This window comes from Cuculus canorus, chromosome 13, assembly GCF_017976375.1.
Source record: "Cuculus canorus isolate bCucCan1 chromosome 13, bCucCan1.pri, whole genome shotgun sequence".
Classification (NCBI taxonomy): Eukaryota; Metazoa; Chordata; class Aves; order Cuculiformes; family Cuculidae; genus Cuculus; species Cuculus canorus.
The window spans coordinates 9,776,941-9,804,746 of record NC_071413.1 but is presented as its reverse complement, the minus strand read 5'-3'; the positions used below and the strand labels follow the sequence as shown (position 1 = coordinate 9,804,746).

Below are 27,806 nucleotides of genomic sequence, written 5' to 3'. Positions count from 1 at the left end.
AAACACTCGAGAGAGGTGGCAGTGACAGAAGGTGATGATGTCACCAGAGTGGTGTCACCGTTGCTCATCCACGCACATCATCCTGGCCTAGAAATGGCCCTGGGAGCCATCTCTTCTTCCAGCACAGATCCAGCACCTTCCCTGGGACCAGGAAAGTGTTTGGCCCCTGCCCTCTCGGCAGCAGCCATGGGTCCCCCTGGCTCCGTGGCTTCTCATCTGAGGCACCACCAGGCTTCAGTAAGCCAGTGACATTTTAACCCCCAGCAAATACTTTAAATTCAAGGGGGGATTTGAGCTGGCACTGAAAAAGCCTACTTGCCATCATCTGTATTCCAGTCTCTCCTCCTTTTTTTGTTTTCCTCTTCCCACATTCATCGCCCTGAATGATGTCCTCTGCCTCACTCGGCATCTGTGGCCAAATATTCTCCCAACGTATAATCCCAGCCGCCAGCTTCATGCCGATCATGCGGACATGTGGTCTCCTGCCACAGCTCGGCCAGGCTACCAATGAGAGGTATCAGGGACAAGCACGATGGTCCAATCACCCCACAGTCCCATCTGCCATTGGCCACAGCAGGTGCCCAAAGACCGGGACCAGGGTGGAGGAACATTGTCCCCAAATCCCCTCTGGGCTTCAGCTTCCAGGACCTCCCAAGCCAAACGCATCTTTGCACTTCACAATCTTTAAATACTTTTTCCTCCGTGACTTTGTTACCTCCAAGCTGCTCCACGTCCACAATGTCCCGCAGCAAAGGGTTTCACCAGCTGCAAGCACGCACAAGCCCTGCAGCCACCCAGAATACCTAAGATGAACATCCAGGAGCCCCAGAGAAACGCACACAGACATTCTCCCTCTCCTCACACTGTGCCCCCTCAACTCCCCGAGCTCTCAAGCAGATGCCCAAAGCTCACGCAGAAGGACCACCTGGAAACCCTGGGATCTTTTCCTCCTCTCTTATCTGAAAGAGGAGGAGGGGAAGGAGTCATCAGTTTCTCAAACTAATTTCTACCCTGGGATGTTCCCCTCCCACCACACAAGAGAAGCTCCACAAGAAGCAGTCACTCGGGCCCTGCTAAGGCTCTGCTTAACAGGAAAAAAAAAAAAGAGTGAAAAAATAAAGGTGTGCTTTAAGTGAAATATTCTGAGGGCTTCTTTTAAATGTTAATAGTGCTATCAAGCTTCAGTAAGCTCCTCTCCTTAAAGGAATCAGATTTATTTTCACAGGGAATACCAGGCATATTTGAAACAGCCCCAGAAGTACCCATACCCACCAGTGATACCACGCAAAGTCGCTCTGGGTCCTTCCTGGGAATGTCCCTCCCCTTCTTTGGGATGATCTGTGATTTCAAGTAATCCCCCACAGGAGTCACCCAGGACTCAGTTTATCCACTCGAGGAGCCCCACTACAGCCTACTGCAATTGTAGAAGGGAATTTGCTTTCTGGAAAGGGAAAATGAGAAAGATGTGCATCAAACAAATAAATCTGGGATCCTAATAGATTTATTAGGCCCTGTGAATGGCAAAATAAGCTTCCTTTTTGCAAAAGAGAGCAGCTGGCAAAAGGAGCAACAGACAACGTACCTGGTAAAACAGACTGGGTGGTGGTTTCACATTAATATCAGCTAAGTGGCATCTGGGTGAGTCTGAGGCTTCTCGGCCTGGTGTTGCTTAAGATAAAAAAACACAGATACCCCCAAAGCCCAGACTGAACTCCCTGCCTCAAAGACGTGACGAACCGCTGAGTCCCCGCTTCTGATGACAGAAGCAGCCTTGCCAAGGGCCAATCCACACATCCTACTTGACTCAGTCCCTGCCTGGGCAAGAGGCATCAAAAGCTTTTTCAAAAGGTATAAAATTGATACCTGAAAAGCTTTTCTTTGAGGAAGAAATAATGACCACCTTACCTGATGGACAGGTTGACAGACCTGGACCTCTCCTCCTCCACCAAGAAGAATTGTCTTGGTAAGAACCACGCCTGAACCTCTGTCAGATGTTTCCCCGGGAAAATAACTACTAACTCGAGTTTTTACTGTTATTTGCTTTATATCGAATTGTTAACCAGTTATAAGTTTTTAAGTGCTAACACAGCAGTGAATTTATTAAGGCAATTCCAAAATTGTTTTAATCTCTCACTGGAACGAAACTATTTACTGCCTCCAGCATTGCGAAGTTGTGCCTCTGACGGGCCACAGATCACACTTATTAACACTGTGTGTACCAGTCTCTAAAGAGACTCTCACAGGTAACCACATTCTGACTTGTGGCAAACACACATATAAGCACACACACATAATGCTTTAGTCATAAACCATCAATCAAGTCTCAGATTTTTAGTCTTGTGACTCGATGGGAGGGTCTCCTTAGCCATCATTAGCTACAAGGATGATCCGAGGGCTGGAGCAGCTCCCATACGAGGACAGGCTGAGACAGTTGGGGTTGTTGAGCCTGGAGAAGAGAAGGCTCCAAGGAGACCTTATAGTGACCCTCCAGTACCTGAAGGGGCAACAGGAAAGCTGGAGAGGGACTGTTCACAAAGGCTTGTGGGGATAGAATGAGGGGGAATAGGTATAAACTGGAGAGGGGCAGATTTAGACTGGACATTAGGAAGAATTTCTTCACTATGAGAGTGCTGAGGCACTGGCCCAGGTTGCCCAGGGAAGCTGTGGCTGCCCCATCCCTGGAGGTGTTCAGGGCCAGGTTGGATGGGCCTTGGGCAGCCTGATCCAGTGGGAGGTGTCCCTGCCCACGGCAGGGGTGTAGGAACTGAATGATCTTTAAGGTCCCCTCCAATGCAAACGATTTTATGATTTTATGATCTGCCAGAATTTCACCTGTTTAACTCTATAACAACTATAAAGCACATATCTGAGCTTACAGGCAGTAGAGACAGTGGGAGAGCCGCAGTTCCCGAGGGACGATGAAGAGCAGGTGGAAACAGGTTATCAGAATCATAGAATCACCAGGTTGGAAAGGACCCACTGGATCATCGAGTCCTACCATTCCCAACACTCCCTTAAACCATGTCCCTAAGCACTTCATCCACCCGTTCCTTAAACACCTCCAGGGAAGGTGACTCAATCCCCTCCCTGGGCAGCTGTTCCAGTGCCCGATGACTCTTTCTGTGAAGAATTTTTTTCTGATATCCAACCTGAACCTCCCCTGGCGGAGCTTGAGGCCATTCCCCCTTGTCCTGTCCCCTGTCACTTGGGAGAAGAGCCCAGCTCCCTCCTCTCCACAACCTCCTTTCAGGTAGCTGTAGAGAGTAATAAGGTCTCCCCTCAGCCTCCTCTTCTCCAGGCTAAGACTGAAGCAAAGGACAGGAAGGGAGAACATCAAAACTGGTTGCCCAAACCCACAGCAAAGCTGTAACACAGCACAAACAGCGCCAGAGACACTAAGAAAAGATGGGTTGTGTTGTGATGTATGCCTGATGCAGCTCCCCATGCCATCAAAACCCTCCCCGGTTGCCTTCCTCCTTCCTGTCAACAAATAGTCATCTCCAGGATTATTTTCCAAAGTAAAAATGTTTGCCTTTCAGTCTCACCTAGGCAACACGACGGATTCACCAGCCTGCACTTGGTCCTAATATCAGCCTTGTTACCTTCTGAATGCACGTGCAATTAGTCATGTACACAGCTCCATGCTGTCGGTGTCACCAGCAAATGCCTCTGCTGTGGACAAGCAGGCTGGGTGAGGCAGAAAGGGGATGCTTGCACATGAAAATCTCCTGCAACAACGTACCTTGGGTACCTCCTGCCATCAGAGGATCTTTGTCTTTCCTGTGAAGCAGGGAAAGGCTGAAAACTCCCTCTGAATGTCCCAGCACAGATGTCAGGGCTGGGACTAAACCCAGATTCTCCCAAATCCCTGGAGATTTGGGGTAGGCTTGGCAGAGGGGGATGCCCAGTCTAGGCTCTGGTTTCCAGGCTGGCACGCTGCGAGAGAGACCCACAGCCCTGCCCAGTGAAGGAGCCAAGGGCACTGTAATGAGGTATTTTGTGGGTCTGATATAGATGGAAAAAGGGTTTAAGGACAATATAATGAAGTAATTTCCGCGATGAGCCCTTCCTGACAGAAACCATCCCTAATGGTGTGTTATCGGGTAACACCGCTTGTATTCACAGCTGAGTTTCTCACACTGGTGCTGCGAAATCCCATCCCAAGTGAGGTGTGACAATGGCTGGTGGCCACCTTGATGCAGCAGCGGCTGCTTCTTCACATTGTGCCCAGGCAATAGTCACCCACAACATCCAGATCCTGTCAGATCTCTGCCGTCCCCTGAGAAGCCCCGAGACCTTGGCACGGTTTGGTGCTGGTGTAGGCAGTGCCCTCCTCACCAAAACCCCGACCAGAACATGGGCAGCACTCACCAAGCTTCTCTGGTGAGTGATGATCAGCAGAGCTGTGTGAAGTCATTTGGGGTGTCCTGGGAGTCCACAGGAAATCCCAAAGCAAAACCCCGTGGCCGCTAAGGGCACATGCCATGCCCTGGGACGAGGGCATCAGGAAAGGTAAGAGCCTCGGTAGTGGTCCCGTCTCTATGCCAGCATCCTCCAGGGTGGGTGGAGGTTGGTCCCCCTGCGACTGCAGGGACGCGGCTGCTTCCTGGTGACTGCTCCAGGACCAGAGGATGGGACCTGGCAGAGGGGCTCATGCCCACAGAGACACCAAAACCGGAAATCTCAATAAGCCAGGGATGTGCCAGTAAAACCAAACACCTCTCCACGCTTCCAGCGTGCAAGCAGCATGGGACGGCAGCTGGCTGGCACCAACCCAGCACCCTCAGGCAGAGCCTGCCTTGGCACCAGGGAGCAAAGGCAACAGCATTCCTTCTCCAACCCACTCTGGGAGAAGTCTGAAAATATCACTACTGTCCCCAAAGCATCTAAACCCACTTACCAGCGAGAAATCACAAGCAGGAGAGCAAAGTGATCCAGAGAGGGCAGACCCCAGGGCTCCCAGCGGCAAAGGTGTTTCCGTATGGATTTTCCCCCGGAGGAAAGCCAAGGGCTCCAGCCTGGCAAACGAAAGCAAAACTCGCTCCTCCACACCCATCGGTGACGTGCGAGGGAGGCAGCACCATTGCTGACAGGGGTCTGGAGGAACTGCAGAGCCTGAGCGCGCTTCAGGAGAGCGCTCAGAAAAATCAGGAAGTGGCAAAATAACACACAAAGAAGTATTTCCTCTAAACCTGAGAAAAAAAATTATGATAGCTGCTACCAGACAACCACACTGCGGTGCCTGCTGCATGCCCTGTGCTCTCTGCATGCACCACACCTGTTGCATGTCCTGTACTCACTGCATGCACCACACCTGCTGCATGTCCTGCTCGCAAATCCATGTGTGGTTTTCTGAGAGGCAGCAGGTCTGTGCTTGCTGCTCAGAAATGGAGAACGGGCAAACAAGGGGCAGGGCAAGACAAGACAAGAGCATAGCAACATCCTCTGTTAAGGATGTGCAGCGACAGCTGAGCCGCACTGACCCACCCCATTCCAGTCTCCACTGGAAAGCATGTATTTGACTTAGATATGCTGAGAAGATTGCCTATTTTTGCTTGACTACAGGCTTCCTCCGGGGCCCAATTTAAGGAAATGTGTGATTCAGGGCAGAAAACATTGTGCTGTCACTGTGAATCCTGGCAATTGCATCAAGCCTCTACACAACTGCCCTACAAAGCAGACCCAAGGGAAAGGTTTAAACACCCTCTCTGTGCCCACTGCCTTCAAATGCTGCTGAATGCCAGGGCAGCCACCTCCCTTTGCCATGCCGGAGCACAAATCCACCCTGTCCGTTGGCTGTGGGCAAGCAGGAGGCTGAGTCCAGCGGGCAGCAGCACAGCCACGGGCAGCACCCGCAGAAGGCTCCATCTAAGAGAGGCAAATGCCAAACATGGGTCCCCTACCTCCCTATAGAAGTGATGTTCATCCCAGACACATTCTCTGGACAGCACAAAAAAGCAAACCAGGAGATGCTGAGAGGCAGGACAAGGCACTCTGAGGATCTGGGGCAGACCTGAACTGGCAGCATTAAAACTTTCCCACCCCAGCACTACGGCAGTTGTACGAGAGCTGGGTGTGCTCTCGTGGTTGGGAAGATATCTCGGTTTCAACAACCAGTAAAAGCAGATCTGGAGGAAGACGTCGATCTAATTACAGCCAGACCCTACAGAATGTGAAGAGTAAGGCAGCCCTGGGAGGAAGGCAGCCAGGTGGTAAAGGATGCCCTGCAAGTGGGGCTGCCTTGCAGATGCAGAGGGAACCTCCTGCATTTTATGTACCTTGAATGTATGAACTGGCTGTTTGACTTATTAAAGGATTTTCTAAGTTATTGAAAACAAAAATGCTGCCTTTCTGAATTTTAATTGAATTGCTATTTCCAGCCAACACCACGTATTACAAGCGAGAAGGAGGAAAAAAACCCACTTAGGTAATGAAGAATATCTTTAACCAATTTCTAACATTACCGCATGCCAAAATTACAAGCATGCCAGAAAGTCCTCACCAGCAGCCCCAGGGGAGGAAAAGTGTTCAGGTCCATCCATCCCATACAATCTCATCCCCACAGCAGCCAGAGTTTCAAAGCCCTTCCTCTAATAACAAAAATAAATACTAATTCCTAGGGACTTACGTGCAATGCTCGTTTGCACTGGCACACTGACACCAAGCCACAAAGAGCACTGCTGATGTCCCCATGGCGCGGAGCCCACTTTCACCCTGTGCAGAGGTGACTTTCATCGCCACCCCCCAAGTTTTTCCTAAAGAATTCTATTTTATCGGCCTGTTTTGCAGCAGAGCGATGCTGCCACTTGACGTGCAAGGCTTCACCCCGAGATGGCTTTGTATGCCCGCAATACCGAAAATGCAGCTGTTTATAATGTGAATTACGTCAATCAATTCTCGACCCCTTCCCAACAGCTTTAGACACCACTTGAGAGAATATAAAACTCAGTTTAAATGGCTGCACAGCACTGGACGTGCTGTTGAATAGCAAAATTTGCGTTTGCAGCTCATCTCATTTTTACAATCAGCCTCACAACGGCCGATGTTTATTCCTAAACCCTCAGTTTCTGGAATCACGTGATGATGGAAAATCCAGGGTTGGGGGAAGGCGACTATTTTAGACACGAGCTTTTTCCTGCCGGCTACAGGCAGAAAATCTGACAGCTCCCAAACCCACAGCCTCAGCAAAGAAAAAATGGAGCCCTTTTTGCTGAATACATTTGTTTGTGTTTCTGGTGTTTTAACAATATTGTCATGATGTCTGAAGTCACCTGAGTTCCCAGGAATTACTTTCTCCCTGTTCCTGTGATCCAAACGAGTAACCTCGCAAACAGAGCCGCCAGGACATCGAGCCACAGCAACAAAAAGTGATGACTCAGGTCCCTCAACAGATACTGTACAGACGTTTAAAAGACAAACTGTAAGATTCCGGGGGAGGTTGGGAGAGGAAGTGTTCAATTCTCTTTTTTCCATGCTGCTGTGCATCCTGCCAGCAGCACCTTTTCTAATGCCCGGCCACTCCGTGCCAGAACATTTACCTTTTCTTCTCCTTTCCCCCACCCTGACATTGAACACGAGCCAAGGTTTTCACATAAAGAGCTCCTTATGAGAGCTGGCAACCCTGAACCAGAACGGGAGACTGCAAGCGTTACTTTTTCATCAGTTAACTGGGTATTACGCTCTCAGCACGCCGACGGCTCCTGGAGAACAAGCCCTGATTTACAGCGGCGCAAGCGACTCTGGCCAGCTTTCCCCAGGCAGAGGTTTCCACTGAAGTCAATGGGAAACTCTTTCCACTGGGTGTAACGGGAGGGAGAGAGTTATTCCTCCCGGACTCTTCACATGCCACACTGAGACTGCTAAAAGGCAAACAAAGCCGATACAATTCCAGTATACAACTGGGTAGTCTGGTAAATCATGGGGTAGCAAGTGGCCACTCCAGCACCGCGTAACCCCACTGTTTCAGGCTGAGGGAGGAAGATTGCCAGGAGGTGAGTGGAGACGAGGACAGCAGGGACTACATGGCCAATATATCCCCCCAGGGCAAAGGGCATCTTCATCCACAGCTCAGCTCCAGCAGCTGAGCCCTAAGAGGATTTTTCCGCACTGGAAACCCCAGTGCACGGGGCCCATGCCCCTTGTCTCCAGTTAGCCAGGCACTGAGGTCCCATGTGTTCCCGCAAGCAACGGCTTTACAAACTGCAATGGCTTGCGAGGAACCATCACAGGGTCCCTTGCTGTCCACCAGCACAGACGCTAGGAGCAATGATGTCCCCAGGGTGACACGTGCTGATGCAGCTCTACGTGGTCTCATTTCTCTTTAGACCAAGCTCAGAAAGGCAGCAGGGAGGAAGAAGCGTCACAGCTGTCATCTCAAATACCAGCAGTCGTATCACCCTACCTATGATCACATCGCTACAGCATGATGCCTGCAACCCGTTCAAGAGATGCAAACTGTGACCCCAACGAAACGGGTCCTGGGAACAGAAGGGCACACACCAACAGTGCCGGCGGAGGCAGGATGCTGGCAAATGCCATCCCTGAGGTGGTGAGGGCTGCCAGGCCCTCAGAGCACAACTCCTGGACTGCTTATCGACCCAAGGCAAGTGCTAGGGGCTGCCTACACAGCAGGTAGGTGCACTTTTGGGGACACCTGGAAGCTTCACCAGGTGCCTTCCCTCCACATTATCCCAGCTGAGATACTCCAGAGGCAACAGCAGACAAATAAAAATGCACATCACCAGAGAATATATATGCCAGGCTATCACACTACTACAACCAAAGCAAATGCAGCATTTCCCTGAGGTTACTCCACGACAACAACCTCCTGCTTTTCAGTTATTCAAAACAGATCCTTTCTGCATGCCTTGAACTTTTGTTCCCAGCCTTCCTCTTCCCCTTGCTCTGCTCCCTGCCTCCCAATGGACTACGATTAAACATTGTAATAAAACATTTTCTGACACCCAGAAAAGCACAGTGGTTTCACACACTGGCACAAAAGTCCTTGATACCTGGTCTGGCAGGAGGAGGCTGATGCCGGAGAGGAGGGGAGTGATATCGGAACTGAGTGCCCCTGGGCTGTGCTCACACCGCCTAACTCAGACTCCAGCTCCTCCAGCAAGGTCCAAGTGCATGTCCAGGAGGATTCTAATCTGGGGCTCAGGGTTCATGGGGATCCTCCCAGTTCCTTCCTGTGAAGCAGCTCAGGCTCTCAGGGAGCCAGCAGTAAGGACCTAGCCCTTTAGGGACATTTCTGCCACCAAAAGCTGTGCTCTCGACTCACCTCTCTAGCCCTTGTTCCACCCTCCTTGTGGTGACCAGCTCCAAAGGGTGTGTTGCTCACAAAGTCCTCCAGCCCCACTGGCTTTCATCCAGCTGCTCGCCTAAATTAGGGTTACTCACACAGAGACTTATTGCATCAGGTCCTCAGGCTGGCTGAGCCGACGAGCGAAACGCTTTGCTCGCTGCTGTCTCAGAGGAGGCGTCTTGCTGGGTGCAGAGAAGGAGAGGGGCAGCCCATCCATAAGCATAAATCCTCTGGGTCCTCCCCTCCCAAAACGTGCTGGATGAAGGCTATCACCACCAGCTGGAGCAGCATGGGGCTGCAAACAGCTCCCTGAACACACGCTTCTACACCTCCCCAGCCCTCAGCTCACCAGATCCTTCCCGCAACTCAATATCGGAGGAGGAGAAGCACTTGCAGCAGTTGCCAAGAAAAAGAAACCCTAACAAACGTCCCCAGCCTTGGGGAGCGAAGCCACCAGGTCCCAGTGTTTGCTTTGGGGGTCATGCATCTGGTTTGCATCTTTAGGAGCAGATGTGGGTGTGCAGAGAGTGGGGATGGGCAGGACAACTTGTACATTCGTGCATGAACAGAGGGGCCCGAGCTGGGGAAGGGGAGAACGGAGGGATGGACGGTCTGTCCTAATGGATGAAGGGTCTGTCTGAGGGGACAGAGGGTCTGTCCCAGGGGTTGGAGGGTCTCATGAAGGGCTTGGAGGGTCTATCCTAAGGGATGAAGAGTCTGAACGAGGGGACAGAGGGTCTGTCTGAGAGCTTGGAGGGTCTGTCCCAGCGGATGGAGGGTTTATCCAAGGGGACAGAGGGTCTGACTGAGTGGATGAAAGGTCTGTCCAAGGGTTGGATGGTCCGTCCTAGGGAAATGCTGGCAGAAGAGACACCATCCACCCCCAGGATGAGCTAGTAGGGACACTGACCCTCAGGTCCCCACCTGCGACATGACACCAGGGTTATGCCGGCCACCCAGCGCGACCCTTCCACCGGAATATCAGCGATCACCACCAGCGCATCCCCCACGACCGACCCACGAGGAACGAAACACAGGACTAGCTCAGGCACGCGTGGCAAGCCAGATGCCCCTCCTCTCGCTGCCCCTGCCCCATCCCTTGCCCCCCTCCGTTATCCCCACGGCATCCTCCGGGACCGCCGGTACTCACCGCCTCCCCACGGCCGCGCCCGCCCCCTCCATCACCGCCCAAGGGGGGCGCGGCCACTGCTGTCCTCACCCCCACCCCCCCGAACGAGCATCATGTGTTTCGACTTACAAAAAAATAGAAGGATCCACCCCAAAACTTCCCAGCTGGCTTCTTTCCCTCCGCTTTTTTTCCAAAAAAAAAAAAAAAGCCTTAAAATTTTTTTAAAAAACAACACGTGGAAAAGCTGGACAATGATTTTTCCGTATTATGCGTCCAGCTGCAATGAAAACATAACTTTGTTGGACCAACACGCCTTGCTTTTAGACAAAAATAGTGGGTTTGTGCTGCCTCGGTGGCAACGGGGTTCATCCTGCACAGCCAGTGCTGGCATCGCGCTGGTGGAATCGATATAGGGCTCAGATCAGGATGCCGTGTCCCACGGCAGCTCCTTGATGCCAGTTCCCATGGGGAAAGGCTGGTTAAACAAGGGAAACGGGCAGGGACCGACCGTGTGCCCCAGAAGTGGAGGGAAGCCCAAGGCACAGGGCTGGCCAGCATCGCACCACCCCATCACCCTGATCGACCCAGAGAGCCGGCGTCCTTCCCCTGCCAGACCAGTACTGCCAGGGTTTGTGCCCAACATAGCATTAGCAACCTCACCTGACGCTTGGTGGGCACATCATCAGGCGTCAGGGGTATTTACAGAGATATGTTTGATACAGAGATAACATAATAAGACTGGAAGCCTCCCTCTGAGGCTTCAGATTTAAAAAAAGCATCTTTGTTTGTACAGAGCCCTTTGCTACAGGCTCCATTCATGCTTCACTGCTGGCAGATGAAGCAAGTCCCATATCCCCCTGGCCAGCTTTCCCTTCTCCTGCAGCTTGAGCTGTTAAAGGCAGAAGCATTTCGAGGCAGCCCGTCAGTTTTCAGGGTGGATGAGCTTCCCCCTCCACCAGCGTCACTCTCTGCCCGGCACCCCACGTGCAGCACAGGGGGTGCAGGATGGGCTCACAGGTCACACATCCTCCTGCCCAGGACACACAACGCGACAGGCAACAGCCAGCTAAACGCAGGGCCCAGATTTAGGACCAAACTCCTTCTCTCAGGCCAGAAAACATCACAGGAGGGGACGAGGTTGTGCCTGAAAGAGGAATTCAATGGGAGACCTGAGATCTGTGCCAGTCCTGCCCTCCCACTTCCACACCTGGAGCTTAAAATGTCACGTTAGGGGAAAAACAGAAGAAACCAGTATTATGTGAATGTTTATGTGCCTATTTTCTCCAAAATCAGTTTTCCTTTTGTTTCCTCTCCTGCTCAGCGTGATGCCTGTCACAGCAGGTTCAGCTGCTACCTGAATTGGCTTAGTGGAGGGGAAACAGTGAACGTATTTCCAGCTCTACAGAAAAGCAGCCATCGCATGCAAAAGCCTGGCCCAGCCTTGCTCTGGCTGTTCCTTCGCATGAAATCCAGGCCGCTCACCGCCCTCCAGCAGTGTGTTTATTTACAGCAGTGCATTTCTTTCTAAAGATCCGGTCTCAGGGGGCAAAATCCCTTCTGTGTATGAAACCAGTCCTCACTAGTTCAGACATTGTCTTACGGAGACTGCAGGCAGCCTGAAACAATAGGGGTGTGCAGAGCATCTTGATACTTTTCCATTTTTGGACCGCGATAAATCTGAAACCAAATAGTAACAGCTCTAAAAATGGCCCACGTTAATTATCTACTTGGGAACCGTTTTGGTATTCAGCCATCACACACAGTCCCCAACGGCCTCACATCTTCCTGCGTAACAGAATATTCATTTAACCCCTCAAAATTGGACAAAGCCTCTAGGTTCCCCTTGGAAACCTTCAGACATGATCGCAAGCTGGAATACGGACATCAGCAGCACAATGAAAACGGGGAGCACGCTGGGGAAGTGTGGCCTAAAAGTCCCTGGCATTTAACATAAGAAACTAGGAGCTAATTGTGTCGTTGTGTTTCACACACAACTCGGTCCAAATCTCAGTTTCTTTAAAATGCAACCCACACACTCAAAATACAGCACAGAGCCCAGTTTTAGCTGAAACCACTGGACTAGAAGCAACTGCTTCCCATTTTTGGGGTTTTGCTGACACCTGGTGTTCTGGAAAAGATATGGTGATGTCCTGCGAGTTCCTTCCTTCGCTCCTGTTGGGATGGTGGCTCGGTCAGAGATGTGTGTCTCGGAACTCATCTTGAATTTGGGTAGAACCGGAGAAATGCAGGCGTGCACATAGATTTCGGAGGCACTCTAACATCTCAAGTCAAGGGAAGTGCCACGACGGTATTTGTAGCATGCCTTGTTATGTTACTGCAAACCTCACGGTAGAGATGTATGCTCCCTAACTTCAAGAGTCAGGCGAGCTGCAGGGGGGAAGCCCCAGATCTCATTAATTATTTAAATAGTGCATTCATTGCAAGGGAAACCAATCCAACCCAAGAGATGTCTCTACAGCAGCTGCTCTACCCAAAGCAGCCATTCAGGGTAAGCATCGAGACCCAGAAAACAAAACTGACTTGAAAAGTCAGGCACTCAAAACATCATTTTTACTTACTCAGTTAATGCATATTATATTCCCCAATGAAAAAGGAGGAAAAACAATAAACAAGAAGGCATGTTTCCATCAGTAAAGGAGGAAAATTAATTATCTAGACACCTGAACAAATTCAAACGCAGGAGTAGGTGGCATCAGGAGAAGATACACAGAACTGAACAAAGATCTGTTTGACAGTAATATTTTCTGGTTTTCCCCGTGGTACACGGGCCTGCGCTAACAGCAAAAGGCTGGTTTAGCCCCAGCTGGCAGCAAAGCCACAACACACAGGCACCAGCTGTCCACGTCCACTGCCCAAAGATCTGCCGGATCAGCATTTCCATCTCATTCCAAAAACCTGCTCTGCCCAAATCAGATCGGTTACTCTCCCCAGGCAAACACTGCTTTAAAGAAAATGCCATAAATCAATCCACCACAAGGATTAAATATTTACACCATAAACATACAAGGAAAACATTCTAACACAAGTTAATAAATAATGAGAAGGACATAGCTGCACTCCTTCAACTCCAGCTGTCTTTCTACACACACAAGGGGCAGCTCTGGTTGGTCTCCTCCCCTGAGCAGCAAGGTCAGTATTTGGAATATTCTCCCTTCAGTTCCCACAGGTCCAACATCCATCCCTCAGCGACATGTAGGCCTTGGGATTCAGGGGACAGCAGAAGCTTGAAGGGTCAACCACATGGTCCACATTTCCAGCTAATTCCCCTTGCTTCACCTCAAGGAGATCAGTGCCATCAAGTCTTCCAGAAACTCCACAAAGGTCTAGAAAACCTCACGTGAAAACAGTCAGTAGTGCGGATCCTCTCACACAGAAGAGTCAGTTTTCTCACACAGTGTTTTACAACCTCAGTACTTTCAATTTTCTCACTGAAACTTATGGTGATATCAGCCTTTCCATGCCATCACAGTATAAAGAGTGGTCATTTTAGAGAAATTATTTGAAATTTCAAATGTCCTGAAGTTTGTCCTAGGAAACTGAGGCATTTCTGTATTAAAAGACATCTCATGTGAAGCAAACAAAATCATCTCTTACCTAAACATCACAGAGGTATTTCACATACAGTTCCACGCAATTTCCAAACAGCCTATTTAGTGCATTTGTAGCAGAGTCAACAGCTTACAATGTTGTAAATTTACATCTTCTCCTGGAGGATATGAATTCTATCGCAATACCCTGCAGGTGTTGTAATATTAATTAAAGACAACAAAATAAATCTTAAATAAATGTTAAATGTTTTTTAAGAAGATAATATTTTCACACCGAGGACACTTCCTTCTCTGCAGCAATTTACAGCCTTTTACTTTTTCTGTACAATAAAAGCTCACAAGAAACAAAACACCACTAAGCGTTCACACCCAGTTCAGTGCAACAGAAGAAGACCCAATAGTTACAGTTCTAAACTGTAGGAACTTTATTTTCCTGGGTTCATCAGTGCAATTTTTTGAGGTTAGTGAGAGACAGAGCAATTCCTAGTCAGGCAAGGGCTCTTGTTTACTAGTAGAAAGAGAAATATAGTCTAGGATCTCGGCTTGTCAAATTCTCAGCGAGGTCCCTGGGTATTGGATTGTCCCACAGCCTACAACGACAGCAAATGTGTTACAGTAGGATGAGGTGCAGTAAGCAAGGAGGTGGCACGGCAAAGACAATGGAAGATGCAGCTTTGGATATTTATCAAATCAGGTCCGACAGATAGACAGGAGTGAGGTATGGCCATATCTCAGCAACACAGCAACTACCTACCCTACCTACTCGGGACAGATTGAGGCTATGAAAACTCCTCAGGGCACCAGGACCTCAGAAAGGGGAGGAAGAACAGACTTATACACAAGCAATCTGATTTATGTGAGCTACCCTTCTTCATCTACCTCATTTGGGGGAGTATATCCAAAAGCTTCCCACACTGGGCCTCTATCTTGTGAAGCAGAGCGCCCTAAGGAGTCTGATAGACTCCATGCTGTGCCCACCAATGTGAGTAAGCACACAGGTGCCCAAACCTCAAGCCAGGACCAGAAATGTTCCTCAGTGCTTGCCTTTAGGCTGCTCCCTCTGTTGGGGAAGGCAGAGCTTGTTTTGGGCTAATGAGAGTGCTCAGGTAGGAGCAGACACTTGGCTGTGAGACCTCTGCTACCAGAAAGCTATCAGAGGTGCTCTCAGAAGAGTGAATTTTCAAATGAGTAAAGGAGGAGTGGGTCTCTTCTACAAGGAGTTTCTAGTGGAGTTTGATACACAGAGTTGGAGAGGCAATGACAAAGAGAGGGAAAAATCAAGTTCCCAATTATCTGCAAGATATGGATCCCACATCCCATAGGGCAGGAACGTATCTCAGAATTCAATTCAGATGGAATGCGAGAAAGAAAACTTCTGAAAAAATGCAACAAACTTCCTGATAGGAACGTTACACACCTGGGTCTTCATTTTTACCTTATTTGAAGACAGTTTCAGTCCCCTTTTCCCAGGACTTTCTGAGGGGGTGGAGCTGGCCTAGAAGACCCTCAGCTTACTTGGCTTGCGTTTGCGTGCCTTGCAATATCCTATTCCACACCAGCTAACTCAGAGCAGCCCGTCTGCATGGGTCATGTCTGTCCAAAGACTGGTCACACCTTGACTTCTCCTTTCTGAACTGATACGCAGCCACATAGCTCCATGACATGTACTCACCTTATGAATTGAATTTCCAGGCACTTCATAAGTTCCTCTGCTAGCTTTGTGGCCCCATGGGCACCAATGCGATTTTTCTCCAGACTATTTTAGAAACAAAAGGCGAGTTTTAAAATCCAAAACCAAATCAAGAGCGGAAAACAGCTGAATAACCACCAGTCCATTCTCCTGTCCGAGAAGAGCAACACTTTTGCAACTTACATCAGCCTCATCTTCATGATCATGGCCCTATTTAGACAAGAAGTGTGTGTGCACTGCTCCCTGTCACCTCCTTCTAGCAAAATGACTTGTAAGCATTGCCCTTGGAGCACTCTAACAGATCCACAGCGAGCTTGGTGCCCAAAACCACAACTCCTCCTGCCCTCAGACAGCCTTCGCACTTGTACTTGTTAAACAGCCAGGCTGTACTATGTAGTTACCCTGCCCAAGACAAACAAAACTCAGTTCTTGACCCTCCAATCCACAGATGATCATTTTCATACAGCCGAGAGATGGAAAACACATACCACGTATTTCAAACGGCTAAGGGGAAGAAAGGTCCACGAACAGCTCTTGAGCAGGTGACAGTCTGCCGCATGGAATAGCGCTGGGCTGTGATGCAACCGAGCCAGCACATGAGCTGGCAAAATCAACCCCAGCTGCTGGTTGCAATGCAGTTACAGCACCGGAGCTGCACCTGAGCTTCCTGTGAGCTCCTATGGCCCAGCTCCATCCTGGGAATGGATTCCGTGCCTTGCTGCAGGCTTTCATAACGGAAGGCTCTCTGAGCACAGTAGCCACCTAGACCACCCCCGACACCAAAGAGACGTAAAAGCGTGCAAGAAGTAGCTCACCTGAGTCATTAGGTGATATGACTCAAGTCCTAGAAATACCAGTTTGTCTTCCCTGACTCAAACTGGAGGCCTTCAAAGACTAGGTCTGCATCTATGCTGCAAACACCTTAAATAAAAAATGCCTCTCTGAGCTGTGTATCACCCAAGCAAGGCTGGCCCTCGGCGCAAGCAGCAAGAATACTAAGCAAGAATTTGAATTCCAAAAGCTTGCCTGTTGTTCCCAATATTTGTATTTGTCCCCTTTTAGGAAGTGCTGTGGTTGAAGGCTGAATGACAGAAAAATAAGTCTTTTTCTGGGAATTGCTCTCAGGGCTATACTCACTCTAATATCTTCAGCTTTTCCATTCCTGGGAGCGCACCGGCCAATGCTTGAGCTCCTCCATCACCAAGGGCATTCCAAGACAGTCTTAAAACAGAAAAGAAATCTCAACTGTGAGTCAGTTGATAAACACAAGAGAAACTACGGCAGTGCTGAGATACAACCCCCTCCCAGATTAGCCTGTTTACAAGAGTGTATTGCCCTCTTATCATGGCAGGTAAACATTCCTCTGCTTTTATAAGCTTAATTTGGAGGAGTTTCCTCAGTTTCACCACACATTTCCATGTATGCTAAGACACCAAGGACTGCAATCACAAAGCCTGAGGACTGTGACTATCTCAGAAGTCCTGCAGGCCCAGGAGTCACCTGCGTGTTGGAGGGTCTCCCCATCCATTCCCACACTCACATTATCTCCTCCATGGAAGGGCATTGTCGGAAGCCACAAGAAAGTGATTTTGAAGCATCGTCAGTGATTCTACAGAGTCTCAAGCTGAAGCAGCAGGGAGAGAAAATAAAGAAGGCACAATGTGCTGGTGTCAGAACTGGTGGAGAATACGGCAGCAGCAGCACTACCATCTGCTGTGCTCCTGCCCTGGCAATGCCACAAACAAATCCAGCCACCCTCTGCCCTGGCAGCCTGCAGTGCTCTGGTACTCACTCAATCTTCCGGAGGTGTTTAAAGCATGGCAGCCCCTCAGACAGGGCATGGATACTTCCTTCCCCAAGGTCATTTTCTGATAAACTGTAAAAGTAATGGAAAAGCTTTGAGCGGATGCAGAAAAAACAGGTAGTCAAAGAAAAGTTATCACTAAAATGTAACTCTGTGAATTAGCAAGTCAATAACCAGCACTCATGCTAAGTGAGGACTCTAGATAGCAGGGACAAGCCAGATTGGCATATGGCAACTCAGGGTCAATTCCCTGCTTGAAAAAGTGGGAACAACAGCCCCACTCTAACTCCCAACATAAGTCCATTCAGCAGTGAACTGTGTGCAGACAGTAACACAGCTAAGACAGACAGACCCGCAGCACATCATGTGTTGCATGAGAAATACGGAATAAGAAGTTATACTGGAGTTAATGACTGGTGTGAATTGGGAGGAAATGATGGTAAGAGGGAGTGAGAAGAAGACACGGTGCTCAGACGCGGTGGGCAGCAGTAACTGCTTTCCAGTCTTTACCAGGGGGTGCTGCTCTGTTCTCACCTGCCAGCAGACACAGTCCATGGCCACACCTCCCCTACTCTAACATATCATACACCTAAATTACCAACAGCCTAATTCAACTTCTTATTTAACAATAACCACTTAACAAAGAATAGTGACATCAAGGATGCAGCAGGAAGAGTTAATTCATATCACCTCCATTCTTTCAGTTCCATATTTAGAAATTCTACCACTCCCCAGGTTACTGGCACGCGGCTATGCAAATCCTGGCAAACAGCACTGGCAGATGAGGTTTAACATCTCAAGCGATCTAAGCTGCCCCACAGGTGTCTCGTCTCACTCTACAAAAAACCTCTAGGACAGGTGGAGGAATTGCCCTCTGCAGAGTCACCCTGAGCACGGAAAGAGCCTATGTGACAGCCTCAGGCCTGTGAACAGATATGATTCCTACCCGCAGAGTGATATGAGCCCATATGTCTGTCACCATCCCAAGCACACCTGTCACGACCTACCTTATCTCTTCTAGCAGCCTACACGCCACCAGGGCTCTGGCCAGCTCCATCCCTCCTGCTGGCCCAATGTTATTGTTCTGCAAGCTAAGAAAAGAAACAGAAGCACTGGAGGATTATTTTAGAATAAAGCTGTAACAAACGCTCATATTTAACTTGCCAAGAAGGTAACTGCTGTATCTTTTGAATTAGCACCCAGTGCTGGAAATAACCCAGGATCCTTGTGGATTAGTCTTAACAAAGGAACCTGGAAAACAGGGAGGCAACAGTGGAAGCCAGGAATGTGGCTAGCGTGCCATGTAGCTCATGTTGCTGTCAGCAACACTTAGCCCTGAGGACTTGCAAGTTCAGTGGATTTGCCCATGTTCACAACAGTCAGTCATTGCAAAAGCGAAGGCTCCACAGTCTGCCTCCTGCTCTGTGCACACAGGATCAGTTTGACGTGAGTGAGGAATGGCCTTAAGAACAAAGAGCAGATGGGAAATCTCACGTCCACAGATTTTCCAACCCCTTTCTAGGGAAGACAAGAACCTACCCAGAGGACTAAAGTTTCCCACTACTGAGATTCCTCTTGTAAATTATCTTTTGAGGATACCCTAGACACAGGCTGGAAGGCTCATCGAGCGCCATGAGCTCTTCCATAGCACCAATTTCTTGCTTTGCTACTTTATAATGGTCTGAGAAAGCCCTTTGTATTACAGCACTGGAAATACTCCCATAAAAGGTTTCAAAATATAATACCACTGAGTTCAGGGGGCAAAATGATTCAGGGGTACCTGCACAAAACAGTGAGGGACCACAAACGGTGCTCATATTCATGCTTACATTAGAACAGAATAAGAGGACAGACAGAAGCATTAGAAGCTAACATACTCGAACCCAATGTTAAGAGTTATTTTACTCTATATACAATGCCTGATTCATCTCTAAATACTGCAAGAAATTGTGCAAGAATAGTCGATGTGGCTTGCAGTAGCAGAGGAACTGTGGAGAGTTTCTCAATTCTCAGACGCTTGAAGTAATGTCTAAATAAGAGACCAATGAAGCACTGCAGTGTATGGCTTTTTCCGCACCTTCTTTCAACCATCCCAAACATTCCCAGGATATCCAGCTTTCCCGGGGCAGAGGCTGACACTTACTGCAGGATCTTGAGGTTGGTCATGTGAGGCAGACAGAGGGCAAGTTTCACTGCTGTTCTGTCTCCAAAAGCATTCCTTGACAGACTGGAAGGAGCAGAAAGCAAATAAATGTTATTGGCAGTGAACTACAGGGCCTCATTCCTCACCTGTGCGTCACCCACACCTCTCTGTGACCCCCATTCCTCACAGACATGTGCATGGGACCATGCTGAAAGGAGCTCATGTCCATGATTCAAAGCACACTAGGAGTTGGAAGAAAGAACACGGAGGTTTTGTTATCCTGCAGCAGGAGTTAAACAGGAAAGTAAAACTGACTTTTACTTCTCAGGAGAACCCTTCCTGACTGGGCTGTCCTGAGCTGGAATTACACCAAAATCACACTTTTTAATATGAGCCCTGAGTCAAGTGACACTGGCTATTAATGCACAGATTCAGCTCTTCCCCACTGACGCAGTACAGTTCTTGGGAATCTCCCAGAAATGGCAGTGAATGACCAATCCCCAAACCTCCCACACCCAGCACCACAGATTTCTATCCCAAGTAGCTGCGAGTCTGAGTTTTTATCCTCTAATGCTCCCATAAGAATCAGTAGTAAAATTGACATTGGCTTCACTGGAACCAGATTAGATTTGGTTTTCATGCCTTGTATTTTGCCCAGCTTCCTGAAGGGACAGTGGAAATGACACACTTACACTAGTTCCCCGATGTGCTTGCAACAGACAAGAGCTTCCACCAGCTTTTCCCCTCCAGCAGGACTAGGATTGTTCCCTGAAAGGCTAACAGAATCACAAAAGACTCACAGTAATTGAACAAGAACCAGAACATATCATCTTAAGATATTTTAAGATATTTAAGATAGTTTGCCTGGTGTAATGGGAGACGTGGGTCGCTGCAACAATGGGCTACACAGGGCTGCAGTGGTGTGTCCAGCAACACACATGCCTGGAAAATGGCCTGGAGATTTTTAGTGGGTTTTGTCAAATACTGAGTCACTCTACCTCTGCAGTGGGAAGGGGGAAGGAGCAGTTTTCCCTCTCCCAGACAGAACTCAGAATTCCTTTTTCCTTTTCAAGTAATTTCCAGGGTTTTTATTTTAAAAATTACAAGGCATATCCCAGAACTCAGCTGAACAACCAGCCCAGATGCTCTAATTTCAATTTCCTTGGAGGAGGGACAGTTTGAGTCCCTGTCTCTGAGAAAGAGCCTTGTCTAGAGGCTGTGTCCTCAATTTCACTTCTACCGTCACTATCAAAGAAAGCCACGTAGCAACACTAGAGGCCACCACACCAGGAACCCTACGTAGCCCTGAGAAAGGTGCTGCATGGAACTGAGACTGGTATGGTTCCCCACAAGCTTGCAGATCTACTGTCCAGGACACAACTGAGCCAGAGATCTCTGTTCAAACAGCCAGTGAAGGTTTGCAAATGCCCACCAGTATCTCTGGGGGCGACCACACAAAACACGGTTATAACCTCCACTCTCCAAGAGTCTCTGCAGAAAAAGTCATTGCCAATCCCAGCTGTACACCAGGAGGGCAGGAGAGAGAACACCTTCCATTGGTTTGGTAGATATTGTATCAGGTCCTCAATAACACTGAAACTGCTGGAAGGTGGAATATTGTATAAATGAAGGTGGCACACAGCTTCCCACTCAGACTTCCCATCAACTGCGGCCATACCCTTTCAAAATCACTGCAAACAAAACAAAAGGACTCACTCGATTCTCTTCAGGTTCTGCATTGCCGGCAGGACAGCAGCTAGATTTATCAGGCCTGGATCTCCAGTCTCGTTGTGGCTTAAACTTTAAAGAAGAGGAGAAAGACTGTGCTATAAAGCAAAACACTAAGCGCCAGGCAAAGTATGAGATCTTATTTAATCTCTCCCATCTGCTAGATGACATCTCTGACCTTGGCAGCAGAACCAAAGAGCTGCTTGCCTCAACTGTCTTATGAAAGACTAATAGTTGTTAATGAGGCATTAAAAAAAATCAAAAAGAACAATCAAAATCACTGGATCTTGTTAATGGGTGGGAAATTACTTCAGCCAGAATACCAAGACAGGCAACAAGCATCTATTATTTTCCAAACTACTACAGTGGAGAACGGACAGCATCTGGCTAGAGAGAGAAAAAAATTCAAGCCTGGGGTAGGCTCCAGATTCTTGTACTTTCAAAGTAGAGAAGTGCTGGGTCCAAGGTTCTCCCAGGAGAGAAGGAGGCCGGTGGCACAGTTCTGGATCCCAGGGATTCCAGAGAAGATTTAATCCAGAGGCCGTTTAATTCATTTTCTACGTGACTGCAGCAGAGTGGGATTAGACCAAATTTTCCTCTTCCTAACATCAAGCTCTGATCTTCTATAGCTCATACATTAGCATTTTGCAACCCCCCTGCTTTTGTTACAATATTGTGTACAAGCACATCTGAGTTTCTCCAAATGTTGGCAATGGTGGTCACGTCTCTGCTGATGAGAGACGGCAAGAAAAGAGAAACTTACTTGATTTCCTGCAGGTAGCGCATATTCCTCAAGGCTTCTGCGAGTCTGGAGCTGCCATCATTACCAATACTGTTATGGTTCAAGCTGGAAACAACATCCCCAGGAAAATGGACATTAAGCTCCTGTTATTCAGTATGACAAACCGGGCCAGAGCCAAGCTGCAGTCATATACTTACATAAGCCTTTTCAGAGATGGCATTTCTTGAAGTCCCAGCACAAGCTTAGGAATGGCAGCACTGCTGAGTTTCATGTAGCCCAGGCTAAAACATGAAATAATGCAGGAACAACTAACTATTCACAGGCAGCCACGCAAGCACTCAGAGCAGAGGAGAGAAAACAACGATGGAAGAGAAGTGGGAGTGTATTCTAGTCAATTTTGTTGTCTAATGCGATTCTACTGATGTGTTTGGATCCTGATAAAATACCAAGAGAATCCCAAACCTCTGGAGCAGGAAGCCAGGGAGCACAGTGCCACTCTGACCACAAGATGGCAAAGCTCTCGCGACAGCAACACACCGTCCAGTGGCACTTCATAACTGAAGGATGCCTTAAATATAAGTGTCTGGAAAAGCCACGTCTGTGTGCAAGCCACCAGATCATCCTGCAGGAGTGAAATGCTGGCTCTGCGATTGCTGCACAGGAAACGCTGCCCTCCAGCTGGGACAAGATCTATGCAAAAATCACTACCAAAGCATTTAATTTCTCCACTGGACATTCCCTGCCACAGACTATTGATCTCTGTCTCTCTCACTCATCGTTCATTGCAAATAAAAGGGAATTGTTTCTTCTTCCCTGTTCGAAGTCCTTCAGCTATCAGGAAAGCTATATCTGTCCATAGTAAAGGCAGGAGAGAGGCTGTGGTTTAGCTAAAGCTTCTAGAAAGCCTTGGCAGATTCTGGACAGCATAGTAACAATGAACTCACTTGAGCTCTTCAATGGCCTGGCAATTCTGCAAGCCCATGATCAAGAAATCAATTCCAGTTGGCACAATACTGCTAGAGGTCAGCCTGTAAAAGAGCAAGGATCAAATAAAAAGGTCAGGTCTCAGCACACTGAAAAGAAGGAGTCTACTTCACTGAGAGGCAAACTGCCTCATGGCAAACCCCAGCCAGCACAGATGTCAGGAACCAGCAAGTATGGAGAGATTTCCACACCTCCCATGTACAGGACTATGAGGATTAGGTCAGGAGAGATCACAGAGCTCATGGCCATATTCCAGACAAAGCGTGTTTCAGAGAGGATCAGGGTAAGCCACAAGCAAACGATAAAGATGTGGGAAAGACCCAAATCTGGGGACATACCCAAACTTCTTCATCTCTGGAAGAGGTAACAAAATCCCAACTAGCATTTCTGCTTCATCGTGTTGGAGCTCAACATGAGACCATCTGCAAGAACAGAGCAATATATCTGGGCTAAGTGCACTGATGGTGAAAGGTCTGTACCAAGCCCACCACTAAAGCACATGAGTGCTGGGACATTGAAGAAGTGTCACGACATTGATACTTGGCAAGGTCCCATAGGAGCTCCCAGCCATGATAAGAAAGCACAAGTTATCTAGGCACAGGGAGAAGATGGAGATGCCTTCGAAGGATACAGGAGTTGTGGATGCGCCATGCCTGGTGGTGTTCAAGGCCAGGCTGGATGAGGCTTTGAGCAACATGATCCAGTGGGAGGTGTCCCTGCCCGTGGCAGGAGTGTTAGAACTGGATGATCTTTAAGGTCTCTTCCAACCCAAACCATCCTATGATACCCCAGGAAGCCACTAGGCCTGTGGATCTTTTCTGTTTTCCATCCAAATACTCTAAGTATGAGATGCAGAGTGTGAGGACTGGGACCTCCCACAGGCACCTGTCCTGCTCTGCTGTGCGCTCTCTCACATGCACAAGGACAAGTTATTCCCTTCCCTAAAAATTCTTCTACGATGCCTGACAACTCACCCCAGTTCCTGAAGCTGAGCACATTTTTCACGAAGCCTTTGGTAGAAGCAAGCACGCTTGGTTTCTGGATTGTACAGGCTCAATCTGCAGGACACAAACACAGAATGCAACTGTCGGCAGTGATCAGCAGATGCCCACTCCAGCGTCTGGTGCCCTTTTGGGTCAGGCTTAGGAACACATCAGAGCTCTGCAACTACCCTCCCTGCGCTCTCCTGCTATGTCCCGTCTACACCACAGTCCAGTGCAGAGAAACACAGCCCTTCCCTAACTGCACAGGACAGCTGCTGCCTTCTTCAGCTACACAAAGCGAAAAAGATACCAATGCCTCTCTCTCTACATATTCATGCAAAAATCAGCATGTCTTAAGACTCTTCAAAGTGTTCATGTCTCATGAGTGCTCCTGGCCCTGCAGGGAAGTAGGAAGATTTTTTCACCTTTTGCAAGTCTAATATAAGCCTGAAGGGAGGTGGTCCAAGACAAACATGTAAACGAATAAGGCTCTTTGTGCATGCGTGGCACAGAGGCACACAGAGACTGAACCCATTGAGATAAAAGCCTCAGACACTCTTAAGATATTTTTCATCCCATAGTGAGTTTCAGAACAAGCAGAAAATAAGGATAAATAATCACTTTCTCACCTGCTAACAAACGATTCCACTTTCTCCAGGCAGTGTGGGAACGTTACACCTAATTGGAAGAGGTTTTTATCTTTACATATCCTGGAAAGGTAGAGATCAGAGAACATCATAAGCCTGTAACTCCAGAAGAAAAATCAGGAGGATTGGATGGCACAGGACTATGCTGGTTCATGAATGCTAACCACCCACCTCTCAAGAGATTTGCATTATTTAAACTAGTTCCAAAACCAGGTTAATCTGGGCGCCGTTTCTCCCCGGGCAGACCAGAAACATAGACACCTTTCCACTACACCTACTGAGCCGCGCAATCACAAAGCCAAGCACTTCTACCTGCCAGAAATTGTGGTCAAACTTGCTTCAGGTTGGCTAATGGCTTACAAATGCATTGGAGACAGAGAATAAAGAGTTAAAGAGCAAGTTAAAGTGCTGGCTTAAATCCCATTTCCTTAAAAGTATTAGACTAAAAGAAAATATCTAAGATACCAGAAATTGAAGTGCTACTTACGTGATCTCAGTAATTTTTCCACAAGCCTGGACAGCCAGCTCAAGAAGGTTCGTGACACTTTCTTTACATACCCATGGCTCTTCTATGCTGCAAAGCGGAATACAGACCACTCTGCTTTATTCACAAGCATGGACCCATCTCTGCCTCTGTCAGCTGAGTGCTCAGCACTCTAATATACAAGGAAAGGCTGCTTTGCTCATCAGAGTAACTTCTACACAGGAAACAGGATGCAAACCGGGAACAGAGAAGTTGCCCAGCATCCCTGCAGAGGAGGACACAAACATCTCCCGTCCTGCCTGCCTACAACTGTCAGCAATGAGAGGGAGCTTAGCCCTCATGCTCTAATGCAACATATTTTGGGAGAAGTGAAGGATTCATTCACTGGGTGAACTGTCGGATGCTCTGGTGAGACCTCTGGTGAGGACACAGTAGGAATGCGTTCACCAGAATTAGCAACATTCTTCGTAAACCAGACAGAGGTCTACAGAGACAGCACAGTTTATGGCTTTGCAGGATGTGTAGTAGGAATCAAGGAGATAAAGCCAAAATAACAATAACTTCGAGCCACCCATGGGAATTTCTCAGACTAATGCTACATAGCTTTGGAAGAAGCACAGTTCACTTTTTTTCGATGAAAGGATGATCTTGCATGATCAGATCATTCTCAGATCAGTACCTATAACAGCACAGTGACACAGTACCTGATTTTCAGAGGACCCATATTTTTCCTCAGTGAATGCAAAAGTCTCTCTGCAGCCTGGACTGTCACGTTGTTATTTGAGGATCTATAACCAAAGGTAATTTTAATAAACAGCAAACAAACGAGCCCAGCCAAATGAGTCTGAGCAGCCATTAACTCACATGTACTCTGTCAGACCGGTGCACTTTTCCAAGAGCAAGCACAACTTTTCCAAGTGCTCCGGCTGGAAGTTACACTCTGCGAGCCTGAAAGGATGTGAAAGAGAACAGTTTTAGCTCCTTACAAACAGTTCAGGCTTTCAGTTCCAGAAACCTCAGGCATCACAACCTTTCCCCACAAAGAAGGATGGCACCAAAGACTTAAGTGTCTTGCAAGGCTTCCAAAAAAAACATTGTGGCAACACTCCAGAATCATCTGTTGAGATGTTCTGATACAGCACACGTGAATGCTAAAGGTGCAGCTTTTTGTAGGACCCTGTGCTGTGACAGGGGACTGTAGGGACAGGTGCAGCTTCCTACATGAGGAATGGTCAGTGGGGAAGCAGTGAGAGAAGGGAATGTGGGATTCTCTGTGACATGAGAAAGCTCTTCTCAGAAAACAAATCAAAGGAAACTTATCACCTAGTAGTGCAAAACATCACTGTGCCAGGAGCTAGGGGGTACAAGAGATTTTGTCTAACTTGCCTCTGAAAAACAGACACGACCTTTGTCAAAGAAATGACAAAAAAATCAGTACCATTACCTCAAAATCTTTCTTGGGTCACCTCTGCTTGTCCACTTGATGATTAAAGTTGCTTTGGAGCACAAACTGCACAAAGAAGGCACATGAGCATAAGATTTGGAGGGAAAATTTCTATTTTTCCAGTGTCAATATTTAACAATAGGTCAAACTAAACAAAGTAACACAGCCTAGCTCAGCTCTATCTATAATAAACCAATCCAAGGAAATGCTTCAATAATGTTTTTGATAATGCTAAGTTGGTTGGAAGATCATCCTGATCTTCTCTGCTTCCATTTGCATCCTCCTGGCTCTGTATCCTCTCCTCCTCTGCCAAGCTCTGGGAAGAGCTGAAAGAGAAGACTGAACTGCTTTAAAACAGCCCAGCCAAAAGATTCAGCACCCACATTTAACAGCAGGAATGAACGCAAGTGAACCTGGTTAAATTTGGTTCACGACAGACCAATTGCTCTACATAAACATCTATAAAGGCAGATCTGCAACGTGGCCCAGTCTTGAGACTTGAATCCAGGAAAAAAGCAGTTCACACCAGGGCAAAAAGGCCAAACCCCATGGGCTGCTTTTGCCAGACAGGAAAGGTGATAATACCCAAAACAAAAGCAAAAAGAACATTGGAAATTGTTTTCAACAGACTCGCTCTGAAATCTCATCATACTTAAGTGAATTAGGTACCACATAGTGCTGTGGAATAACTCTTCTGCCAGCTTCCTCCTTGGCAGCTATTTTTGACCAGTAGAAATGGACATCAAAAAAAGCTTTGCATGCACATATACATAAAGATAGTTGAAATGCAGCCCCCATCATTCTAAGTATCACAAACTTTAGGATAATTAAGTGGAAATCATGCAGCAAGAATTAGACATTAGTGAGGAGAAAGACACACCTGACTTGAACCTCAGTGGTATTTCCAGATGCGGCAAAGGCATTTATGAGATGCAGAACTCCATCCAGAGAAATCCTGTTATGGCTGAGACTGCACAGAAGAGAAGGAAGGGTTTTCAGGTGTTCAGAGTCAGGGTTGTCCCCAGATTTCTCAGCTACAGAGGCAAAATTCAAATTGGTACTGAAGACAGTGCAGTTTGTGGGGTGGTGGGCCTCTCTGGCTGTGCTCAGTGCTCCAAGACACAGCACTGATGACGTGGGTGACACAGCCAA

The 27,806-nt window shown here is 48.1% G+C and overlaps 2 protein-coding genes across 8 annotated transcripts in view; both read right to left on the bottom strand.

Moving 5' to 3' along the window:
* The window catches only part of CPNE2 (copine 2), a 50,733-nt gene extending 40,207 nt beyond the window's left edge, over positions 1-10,526 (bottom strand). Inside the window, exons 1-2 of one of the 5 annotated variants that reach the window (XM_054078524.1) lie at positions 4,901-5,382; positions 1,273-1,441 (exon numbers count right to left, since the gene is read on the bottom strand). The gene's annotated coding sequence lies outside the window, so the exon portion shown is untranslated. Of the gene's footprint in view, positions 1-1,272; positions 1,442-4,900; positions 5,383-9,283; positions 9,665-10,457 lie in introns of those variants that run through there. The other 4 variants (XM_054078526.1, XM_054078527.1, XM_054078525.1 and 1 more) reach the window with 4 other exon arrangements.
* Positions 10,527-12,952: 2,426 nt separating this feature from the next.
* Positions 12,953-27,806, bottom strand: part of NLRC5 (NLR family CARD domain containing 5) — a 45,603-nt gene continuing 30,749 nt past the window's right edge. Inside the window, exons 29-48 of one of the 3 annotated variants that reach the window (XM_054078946.1) lie at positions 27,535-27,624; positions 26,655-26,720; positions 26,075-26,158; positions 25,915-25,998; positions 25,214-25,300; positions 24,709-24,789; positions 24,071-24,154; positions 23,435-23,518; positions 23,057-23,140; positions 22,310-22,393; positions 22,134-22,217; positions 21,359-21,442; positions 20,335-20,418; positions 19,643-19,726; positions 18,507-18,590; positions 17,488-17,571; positions 17,236-17,319; positions 16,833-16,916; positions 15,678-15,761; positions 12,955-14,595 (exon numbers count right to left, since the gene is read on the bottom strand). In XM_054078946.1, the coding sequence (XP_053934921.1) occupies positions 14,514-14,595; positions 15,678-15,761; positions 16,833-16,916; positions 17,236-17,319; positions 17,488-17,571; positions 18,507-18,590; positions 19,643-19,726; positions 20,335-20,418; positions 21,359-21,442; positions 22,134-22,217; positions 22,310-22,393; positions 23,057-23,140; positions 23,435-23,518; positions 24,071-24,154; positions 24,709-24,789; positions 25,214-25,300; positions 25,915-25,998; positions 26,075-26,158; positions 26,655-26,720; positions 27,535-27,624 (1,666 nt within the window). In that variant the 3' untranslated portion in view covers positions 12,955-14,513. Of the gene's footprint in view, positions 15,762-16,832; positions 16,917-17,235; positions 17,320-17,487; positions 17,572-18,506; positions 18,591-19,642; positions 19,727-20,334; positions 20,419-21,358; positions 21,443-22,133; positions 22,218-22,309; positions 22,394-23,056; positions 23,141-23,434; positions 23,519-24,070; positions 24,155-24,708; positions 24,790-25,213; positions 25,301-25,914; positions 25,999-26,074; positions 26,159-26,654; positions 26,721-27,534; positions 27,625-27,806 lie in introns of all 3 variants that reach the window. The other 2 variants (XM_054078944.1, XM_054078945.1) reach the window with 2 other exon arrangements.